Source organism: Triticum urartu, chromosome 6 (genome assembly GCF_003073215.2).
Source record: "Triticum urartu cultivar G1812 chromosome 6, Tu2.1, whole genome shotgun sequence".
Lineage (NCBI taxonomy): Eukaryota > Viridiplantae > Streptophyta > Magnoliopsida > Poales > Poaceae > Triticum > Triticum urartu.
In genome coordinates this window covers 531,176,847-531,187,794 of record NC_053027.1, presented here as the reverse complement: position 1 = coordinate 531,187,794, position 10,948 = coordinate 531,176,847, and the positions used below count along the sequence as shown (strand labels likewise).

The following is a 10,948-nucleotide window of genomic DNA, read 5'->3' as shown; positions in this document are numbered from 1 at the left end:
TACAAAGTCCCGATTCATCTTGAAAAGATAAACCTGCCCTTGGGGGCTACGCACGCAAAGTTGAAGTATTACAGAGTCCCGGTTTACATTGCTATCATAAACCGGCCCTTGGGGGCTACTGGAGTTGATATTAGAAACTGGATACAAGAAAGAAACAATTATGCAGCATAAACAATATTTACCTCATATCGCTCCTTCATCATATTCACTAAACCGGCTTCATAGTCACGGCTTGTGTACAGATGGTTTAAAAAACCAGAATGAAGGTCTTGGGCATTGAGGTGGGCATAGCTGGACAAATCTGTTTTCCACTTGCCCTTATCCATTGCAGAAAGCTCTTCCTTGGCACTATGCTTTGATAAAGCGGTAGGATTGCCAGGGGTGGTGTGGCCGACGCCGGTGATCATAATGTCATCAATATTGTCATTAGCACTATTGAGTGGGCTTGGCGGTTTGTCAGTGGCTCCGACTAGGCTTGCTGGTTTATCAACACGGCCTTCTTCAGGGTCAACTTCCATTTGTTCAGTTGTTAAGTCATGATCTTGCGGTGGTAGATCATTGAGTATAGAGTCAGCATTGGTATCTTCCGGTTCAGGCCTGGCCTTGGCTCTGAAAGGAATGAACATAAAGGTTAGTATGAGAAGCAAGCATGAGGTACAAAGGGTTAGTTTAATATACTTACCCAGGAACAGTTTTTAGAGGTGGAAGTTGTGTCCATGTTGACTCGCCAGAGGATGAATGAGATGTTCCCTGATAGTTTGAATCAGACGGATTAAGAGGTTGTCGGAAATAACCTGCCTTGGGATAAGATGTGTCAGGAATAGGAGAAACCTCTGGGCGGCGTTTACGAACCGGCGTGTTTGGTAAACCGGATGAGGTCACCACCTGACCACTATGCCGGGTTGTGCGGCGAGATTCATGTTGCTGCTTCTTCAGAAGAAAGTTTGGATCCAAGTGAGCTAGGGGTGAGAAAATCTTACTTTCCGGTTTGCTTGACGGGTTTTCTGTGTTGGCAGAGGATCTGATCCGGAGGAAAGAATAATTACCTCTACATCATCAGCATGGCTGGCTTCAGCGTCATCCTGATAATAGTCATTGTCAATAAGGTGTATGAAAAATGAGCCAAGAGAATCAAGCTCTACCTCTAATTCCGGATTATCAAGATCATCATCAATGTGTAAATCGGTGGACTCAGCGCTTTTCTTCTTGGTAGGTTTTTTTATAACCTTAGTCTTGGGGCGAGGTGTCTTGGTCAGTTTATCCTGCGGCGGTTTCTTCTTCCAGAACGGATCATCACCCTGTCAAAAGATCGGCAAAAAGTTGTAAGGGAATAGTAAAAAGGGACGGATTAAAATAAAAGTAAGCAATTCTTACAGTTGGCCGTTTATTGGAAACACAGAAAGGACTAAGCCCTGTTTTGCTGCATTCGGCCACTAATTCATCCAACATTTTCTTAAGAGCTTCAGTAATTTCAGCATCACATAGCTAGATGTCAATATGACGTTGAGGGTCTTTTAAATCCTCTGTGTATTCACACATTAAACCGGGGCGACGGCTTAGAGGCAAGATACTCCAAGAAACCCAGCAACGGACAAAGTCGACGCCAGTTAAACCATTTGCCACAAAGGATCGGAGCTTCGAAAGATGTGGAGCATATTTGGCTCGTTCCTTTGCGGTCAGTCCTTGGGGGCATGGATGTGTGCTGGTAAGCCGGTGAACCCGATAACCCGGCAGAGGATTTTCTTCAGTAGGAGACGTATCTCGGCAATAGAACCAAATCCGGTTCCAATCTTTGGGGTGACTATGGTGTTTGGCATGAGGGAAACTGACATCTTTCCTCTTCTAAATTGAAACACCGCCAAGTTCAGTATTGGGCCCGTCTGTAAATTCAGTATGGCGGTTCAAATAGAAGAAGTCCTTGAACAATTCCATAGTGGGTTCTTCTTGCAGATAAGCTTCACAAAATACTTGAAAATTACAAATATTAGACACGGAGTTCGGTCCAATATCTTGAGGGCGAAGTTGAAAGCTAGCAAGCACATCACGAAAAAACTTTGACCCGGGAGGGCTAAACCCTCGACCCATATGATCAGCAAACACAACTACTTCTCCATCCTTAGGTTCAGGAGGATTTTCTGAGCCAGGGACTCTCTAGTGGATAACTTCCTTTTTTGCTAAAGCGCTGGTTGCGATGCACCGGTTCAGTTGGTCTTCGGTAACCCAGGAAGGAACCCAGTTACAAGCATAAAAAGTCTTGGACATTTGAACAACAACCTGAAGGAAGGTTTGTGCCGGTTTAAGATTCATGATGGACAAGCATAAAGTGTTACAGGTGAAGGAGACAGAAGTTATTCAAACATGCAAGATTATTAAACCGGAAGTTGATGTTATCAGAATCATAATAACAAGTGATTGGTGGTTTAAGAGGGGACTAATGGTACCTGGCGGGTTATCATTTTCTAAAATTAAACCGCCTATATTAGCATTAAAGGTACATATCTGGAATAATTAAGTGATGGAGAAATAGGTTTTACAAATTGGTATTGCCAATCTAGATCTACCGCGTGTCAGAAAATGGAAAAATATTCAAGGTTAAACTTTCTGGTATTTGAGCAGTTGAAGGATCTAGATGGGATTTTCTACTTAAATGAGACGCGCTGATAGAAAGAAGGAATGTGGCCATTGCTATAAATATTGGATATTGAAGTTTAAATCAAAAAGCCACTGCGCAAGGACGAACACCGACGAACACCGATGAATGCTCAAACCCTAAAGATAGATCTATAGGGGGAGGAAAGAAGGCTTACAGAGGCTGGTGGAATAGTGGAGAGGCGTCGCGTTTCTCTGGTATGTTCAGGGTGATGCAGCGGCCGGAGAAGAGGACGAGGACGAGGACTTGGCGGCGGCGGCTGAGCTCGAGCGCTAGGTCGACGCAAGGAAGAAGACGGAGCGAATAGGTACAGGGGGAAAGTGAAAGGGACACTCAGCCCTATTTATAAGGCAAATGGATAAGAGGCAAGCGCGGGAAACGAGGAGGTCAAAAAAAGGATCTGTAGGCATGCGGACGCCTCGATCTTTGGAGATTCATTAAAGGAAAGGAGATGCATTAAAGGATTTCATTTATGTGTAAAATTAGTGGAAGATGACGTCACAGCGAGTTACAAAGTTCCCGCAAAAGGTATTGAAGGAATTTTCTAAGTGTTGAAGATTGACATGAACAAGTTCAAATCAACATGGGGCCTAATGTTGGGGGTATAACTATTGAGTATAAACTGCCCAGGAGGGGTCGGGTTATACTCATAGTGGTTTGCTTATATTGAAGCCCATGAAGACAAGGAATATGGCGCTTTACGAAGGAGATTAACAAGAAGGCCCAAAGCCCAAAGGAGGATTAGGGCCCGTAGATGTAAACCACCATATGGTGTATGACTTGTGTTGTAAGACAGGAAAGGGTAGAAACCGAGCCGGACACGTTTATGAGTCGGCCGAGATTCTGTGAACCGTCGGGCGTCAACCTATGTATATAAAGGATAACCCGGTGGCGGTTTAGGGACAAGAAACAACAGATCGAGAGCCAGGCAAAGCGTATTCGCTCCCTGGTCATCAAAACCCTAGCAATTCCACCACAACTGGATTAGGCTTTTACTTTCACCGCAAGGGGACAAACCAGTATAAACTCCTTGTGTCCTTTATCCCGCTTTAACCCCTTTAAGCTAACTATGTTGCGATGGCTCCACGACTAAGTCCTCACACTAGGACATCTGCCGTGACAAAACCACGATAGGTACCTCAGATTTCACTACTAGAAAGCTATAGCCAACGCTATTCTCAGCATAGCCCAAATTAATGCAGTCCACGGTCTTTTGTCCAAGCTTATGCTTTTTGGGGATCGACACATTGACTTTTGCCAAACAACCCCAAGTACACAAGTAAGGGAGTGTAGTTCTTTTCTTTTCCCATTGCTCATAGGGAGTAGTCTCATTATCCTTTGCGGGAATCCTTTGCGGGAACTTTATTCAGGACATGACATGATGTCAATACGGCCTTCCCCCACCATGCCTTGGATAAACCCGATGTATCTAACATGGCGTTAGCCAAATCTGTTAGAGTACGGTTTTTCCTTTCGGCAACCCCGTTTGACTGGGGTGAATAGGGAGGCGTTCTCATGAATAATAACATGTTTCGCACAGAATAAATTGAACTCACGAAAAAAGTACTCTCCACCACGATCAGACCAAAATCGTTTTATTTTCTTCTCAAGTTGGTTCACAACTTCAGTCTTATAGATTTTAAAGTAGTGTAGAGCCTCATCCTTTGTATTTAACAAATACACATAACAGAATCTAGTGGAATCATCAATCAAAGTCATGAAGTATTTATTTCCACCTTTAGTAAACACACCATTCATCTCAGAGAGATCTGAATGTATGAGCTCTAGTGGTGCCAGGTGTCTCTCCTTCGTAGACTTATGAGTCTTACGAGGTTGCTTTGCTTGCACACACGCATGGCACTTAGAGCCTTTGGCTAAAGTGAAACTCGGGATTAGATTCATCTTAGCTAGCCGCGTCATACAGCCGAAATTTATGTGACGAAGACATGAATGCCAAACCTCACATTCGTTCACATTGGAATGGATTTGGTTCACGACTTTATTACAAAAATTCTCCAGGGAAAGGAGGAACAAACCACCATAATCATATCATTTTCCAACAAATAGTCCATAACGAGATACGACTACTTTGTTAGACTCAAATACTAACTTAAACCCTTCTTTACATAGAAGGGAGCCACCAATGAGATTCTTCTCGATGGCGGGGACATGCTGCACGTTCTTCAGTTGCACGATCTTTCCCGAAGTAAACTCCAAATCTACCGTGCCAACACCATGAACAGAAGCATGCGAGCCGTTCCCCATCAGGACGGAACAATCTCTTGCGACCTGATAAGAAGAAAACAAAGACACATCAGCACACACATGAATATTGGCCCCAGTGTCAACCCACCAATCAGTGGACTGACAAACTGAAAGTACGGTAAACAGATTACCATACCCAGATGCCCCATCATTGTTGCTCAGAGTTACAATGACAGACATGGCGTCCTGTCCTGGCTTCTTGTACTTGTTTGGGCACTTGTTTGCCCAATGTTCCTCTGAACCACAAGTTCAACAGCCATTTCTCTTTTTGTCTTTCTTCTTACCCTTCTTCTTAAAGGTAGTATTCTGCTGGACAGAGTTCTTTCCCTTGAACTTGTGGAAGTTCTTCTGCACCACATTGGCGCTAGAAGAACCCACTGCCCCTTTCGCGTGTGAGTCCTTTGCTCTCGAGTCCTGCTCAACACTTAGATGACCGTGAAGGAAATATGCCCTAGAGGAAATAATAAAGTTATTATTTATTTCCTTATTTCATGATAAATGTTTATTATTCATGCTAGAATTGTATTAACCGGAAACATAATACACGTGTGAATACATAGACAAACAGAGTGTCATTAGTATGCCTCTACTTGACTAGCTCGTTAATCAAAGATGGTTATGTTTCCTAACCATAGACATGAGTTGTCATTTGATTAACAGGGTCACATCATTAGAGAATGATGTGATTGACTTGATCCATTTTGTTAGCATAGCACTTGATCGTTTAGTTTGTTGCTATTGCTTTCTTCATGACTTATACATGTTCCTATGACTATGAGATTATGCAACTCCCGTTTACCGAAGGAACACTTTGTGTGCTACCAAACGTCACAACGTAACTGGGTGATTATAAAGGTGCTCTATAGGTGTCTCCGAAGGTACTTGTTGGGTTGGCGTATTTTGAGATTAGGATTTGTCACTCCGATTGTCGGAGAGGTATCTCTGGGCCCACTCGGTAATGCACATCACTATAAGCCTTGCAAGCACTGCAACTAATGAGTTAGTTGCGGGATGATGTGTTACGGAACGAGTAAAGAGACTTGCCGGTAACGAGATTGAACTAGGTATTGAGATACCGACGATCGAATCTCGGGCAAGTAACATGCCGATGATAAAGGGAACAACGTATGTTGTTATGCGGTTTGACCGATAAAGATCTTCGTAGAATATGTAGGAGCCAATATGAGCATCCAAGTTCCGCTATTGGTTATTGACCGGAGACGTGTCTCGGTCATGTCTACATAGTTCTCGAACCGGTAGGGTCCGCACGCTTAAAGTTCGATGACGGTTATATTATGAGTTTATGTGTTTTGATGTACCGAAGGAGTTCGGAGTCCCAGATGAGATCGGGGACATGACGAGGAGTCTCGAAATGGTCGAGACGTAAAGATCGATATATTGGACGACTATATTCGGACATCGGAAAGGTTCCGAGTGATTCAGGTATTTTTGGGAGTACCGGGGAGTTACGGGAATTCGTATTGGGCCTTAATAGGCCATACGGGAAAGGAGAGAAAGGCCTCAAAGGGTGGCCGCACCCCTACCCATGGGCTGGTCTGAATTGGACTAGGGAGGGGGCGCCCCTTCCTTCCTTCTCCTTTTCCCTTCCCTTTCCTTCCCTCCTACTCGTACTACTTGGAAGGGCTCCTAGTTCTACTAGGAAAGGGGGAATCCTACTCCCGGTGGGAGTAGGACTCCCCTAGGGCGCGCCATAGAGAGGGCCGGCCCTCCCCCTCCTCTACTCCTTTATATATGGGGGTAGGGGGCACCCCAAAGACACAACAATTGATCTCTTGATCTCTTAGCCGTGTGCGGTGCCCCCCTCCACCATAATCCACCTCGATCATATCGTAGCGGTGCTTAGGCGAAGCCCTGCGTCGGTAGAACATCATCATCGTCACCACGCCATCGTGTTGACGAAACTCTCCCTCAACACTCGGCTGGATCGGAGTTCGAGGGACGTCATCGAGTTGAACGTGTGCAGAACTCGGAGGTGCCGTGCGTTCGGTACTTGATCGGTCGGATCGTGAAGACGTACGACTACATCAACCGCGTTGTGCTAACGCTTCCGCTTTCGGTCTACGAGGGTACGTGGACAACACTTTCCCCTCTCGTTGCTATGCATCACCATGATCTTGCATGTGCGTAGGGATTTTTTTGAAATTACTACGTTCCCCAACAGACCGATGACATCCTCAATAGAGAATTCACGTCTCAAGTGTTTGAGAGAAGTAGCAAAGTTCCTCCATCCAGGAGGGAGTGTTGCAATAATACAACCCGCGACAAACTTGTCCGGTAACTCACACTTCAGGAGCTCCAGCTCCTTAGCAATGCATTATATCTCATGAGCCTGGTCCAATACAGGACGGTTATCGACCATCGTGTAATCATGGAACTGCTCCATGGCATACAACTCACTGCCAGCATCGGTTGCGCCAAACTTCGCTTCGAGCGCATCCGATAAGTTTTTGGCAACACGCATATGGAGATATGTGTCCACCAGCTTGCCTCCGATCACAGTAAGAACGCCTCGCACAAAGATGGTGGTTGCCTCCCTAAACCCATTCTCCTGTTCAGGAGCAATCGTTACCGTGGGAGACACACCACCAACCCAGAACACGTTCATTGTCGTGAGCCACAAGGTATGGTCCTGCTCTGCCAATGCTTAAAATGCGTTCCAGTAAGCTTTTCCGGTTTCATAGTAGCGGCGAAGCCATGAGTCGACAAGTGCCTAAAATAAGGTTTTTGGATTGTTGGAAATATTAGCACTTTCTCGATTAATCTAATCCACGAGTAAACAGTAAACATGACAAATACGATATGCATCCCATACCGATACCTAAGCATGTAAGCACGTACAATACACAGAACCAAAACATCTATGAACAACATATATACGGCTAACACATGAACGAGTCATACCCTCCGGTTGGCCAGGCCAACGCGGCGGCGGCAGCAGCAGCCTCAGCATCGGCCGAGGCCTTCTTCTTGGCGGCTTCGTCGTCAGCCATGGAGTCGATGCAGGAGAAGTAGGGGAAGCAGAGGCGGACGGTGAAGGGGACGGGTCGGGGGCAGTTGCGTCGAGACGCTCCTCAAAAACCTTATTGCCGTTCTCCCAGGCAGGATCTCGAACGACAGGGTTCCGGAGGCACCTGCTCTTCCGACCAACCGTGCATGCGGTCGTCGGGATGGGATCGCCGGAAGCAGCAGAGTGAGAGAAACAGTTTTGGCTCGGCTCATTCCCACAACCCGCGGCGCGCATCGTGACAAGGCAAGGCGAGGCAAGGCGTGGCGGGCGATGGAGGAGGAGGAGCGTGCGTATACAACTCCTATCCCCAAGCTCCCAATAACAAGTGATGGAGAAGCCCTTATAAAGATGTCTCACTTTTCTTACTATAGCAGTATGGTACTAAACTTCCCACACTTCCCATCACTTGTCGTACACATGCATGGACCTTAGAGATTAACCAGGGATTATTGTCTTATATGGGCCTAAGCCCATCCATAATCCAACAAGAGTACAATAAAAATGGGGGATAGTTATTGTTTTAGAGCGAAGGTGCAAGGTGCAAGATGCGAGAAGCTTCAAATTAAGAGAGTGAGTGGATTGGGTCGTGGATCGCTGCGGTTACCTCAAGGTGTAGACCGAGGGGGTGAACGCAAACTTACCGTGGTGGAGCCAGACGTACACTTATTTTCGAAAAACGATCGAGACAGATGTACACTCTTATGTGGACGGAGAAAGTACTTAACAACAAATTGAGAGCCACACGACAACAAAGAAAATAACTATAAGATACACAACAACTTGCAAACGAGTACGCAGACTCGAAACAATAGAACAGTAGGGCATGGGAGAGGGGATGCCCGTCCTAGTCCTGCGATGGCGCGAATCTGGTTAAGCAGCGTCCGTTGCAGTGGCGGGGAGCAAAATTTAAGATGGGTGCGTGACTTAAAGGGGAACAAATTAGTAGGAAGGAGGGGCAAATATTTACTTGAAATACTAGTTAGGCCTAAAATTTAGCTTGCTATTCGATGAATACATTTGTTAGATTGTTAGCTTGTTATGAATTGGCTAGAGCGAACGCCACAACACAACGCTAAACAGCCCATTGTTGAGAGCATCGCAGCCCTACGACAAGGCTGACCAGATCCGCTCAAGATCGCGATTCCAACCTAAGCTCGGGGCCTCCTTGACACAACTCCAACAAAATCTAGCAGGGTGCAATGGAAAAAAGAATGGCCTCAGAGTGCAATGGACACAACTCCAACAAAATCTAGCAGGGCCTCCTTGATATCAATCCTCAATTTCTAACCGAAGAGGAAAGTATCAGTAAAAGAATCTATACACACCAGTGCCGGTGCGCTTCTCAGTTGTTTAATGGAGCAATGCTAGCATGCGAACACAGAATGGTAACCTCTTAAACATAGAATGTTTGACTTAGCAAGCCAAAATAATCCAGAAGATGAAACAGATACATACGGAAGGATTACCAGGTAAGGTGGGCAATCTACTTGACTCTGTTTGACACAAATTCCCCTGGTACTTACACCCTTGAGATCTGATTGTCTTCAATGTCGGAACCATAATCCTTCAACTGACCACTGATCCTTCCCACAGCTCACACTGAAGGCAAATAAAAGGTAAGGTTCATATTTGCATGGTTGATGGTAAAATCCAAATCACTGAAAACAATAAATGGACAAAGATGTGAAGTATTAGTGTTTGTGACAAAATGTAGGTGCCAACTTTCAGTTCTTCAGGATTTCCTGCTTTGTCCTGCTGCACATAAGCTCAGAAGTGTCAGGGGAAAGGGTAATTATTCATCATAGCATTGAAGGGATAAAAAGGTAGAAAATCAATCAGTTAAGGCAATCCTTTGTTTGCTAGCCCGGTGTGAAGTTGAAGCACATGACATTGTTAGATGGAGAACATGCTGATTGCTTTGATAAAAACATTGAGAGTTCAGACCAGACCATACTGTGCACAGCAAACTTTAGAAGTTCAAACATACATGCTTGTGGCAATTGGGTAGCAACTGTAACATAGAGTGGATATCCCTCATTTTGCTAGGGAACCCATTAGCTTTGTATGGAAGATGTGCGATTGCGCAACTCTGAAGTCTGCTGTAGGAACCCATTAGAGTTGCAGATCTAGCCTTTAGAAAATCTTCAGAAATGTATGCAAGATATGCGATTGCGCAGCTGAACAAGGCACAGCACCCTGGTATGAATGTATCACTGCCATTTAGCCAGGGAAAATTATTCAAGTCATGTTACAGCACTCGGCAGAACTACAGCAAACCAAATTAGCACCACAATTCAGAGAGGGTAAAGAAATCTCCCAGTGCTACAGAAATCGATGGCCATTACAATCGCCCCCTTTGCTGAAGAAAGCTTGCACTACGGAGGGCCTGCACAAAAAACCGATCCCCTTTTTGCTCGGATGATAGCTTCAAGCTTGATCCCGGGTGGTGTCGTGGCGCCGATGCATGGCTAGGTTTTGGGGGGATCTGGCTGGGGGTGGGAGCCTGCTCCGGCTCCGGCTCCGGGTCCGGCCACGGCTGCGCGCTTGCGGGCGATGAAGTCCTCGAGGACCTTGCGGCGCTGGGCGGCCTTGGCGCGCTGGGGCTCGATGTTGGCGTAGGAGAGGCGCGCGGCGGCGGCGATGAGCGCGGCGCCGGTGAGGAAGAGGCAGGCCGTGGCGGCGCGCTGCCTCCGGGTCGCCGCGTACTGCAGCCACGTCATGTCGCCTCCTCTCGCGTCGTAGGGTAGGGAGCGTGGGAGACGGGATGGGGCTGGGTGGCGCAAAAGGACTGGCGAAGACGGGAGGTGCAGAATACGTCTTGGCGTGTCGAGAGCGGAGCAAACGGGGAGCAGAGTTTCTCACGTTCAGGCTATAGCAAAAGCGGTAGTGTTCGCGATTAAGACCAAATTAAAGCCACCAGGAAGGAAGATGTAACGTTGGTGTTTGTGTTTCGTGATCTCTAGGTTAAGGGTGGATCTTCATAGTGGTGTCGACATCTGGATCGC

At 46.2% G+C, this 10,948-nt stretch overlaps 1 protein-coding gene across 1 annotated transcript; it reads right to left on the bottom strand.

Moving 5' to 3' along the window:
• Positions 1–10,112: 10,112 nt before the first annotated feature.
• LOC125512692 lies at positions 10,113–10,743 on the bottom strand. The gene has a single exon (XM_048677782.1). It carries the CDS (start codon positions 10,661–10,663, stop codon positions 10,412–10,414), a length of 252 nt encoding a protein of 83 aa, XP_048533739.1. The 5' UTR covers positions 10,664–10,743; the 3' UTR covers positions 10,113–10,411.
• Between the last annotated feature and the right edge of the window lie 205 nt (positions 10,744–10,948).

Coding starts and splice junctions, on each gene's coding strand:
- LOC125512692 (XM_048677782.1), bottom strand. CDS start 10,663: ATGACGTGGCTGCAGTACGCGGCGACCCGGAGGCAGCGCGCCGCCACG.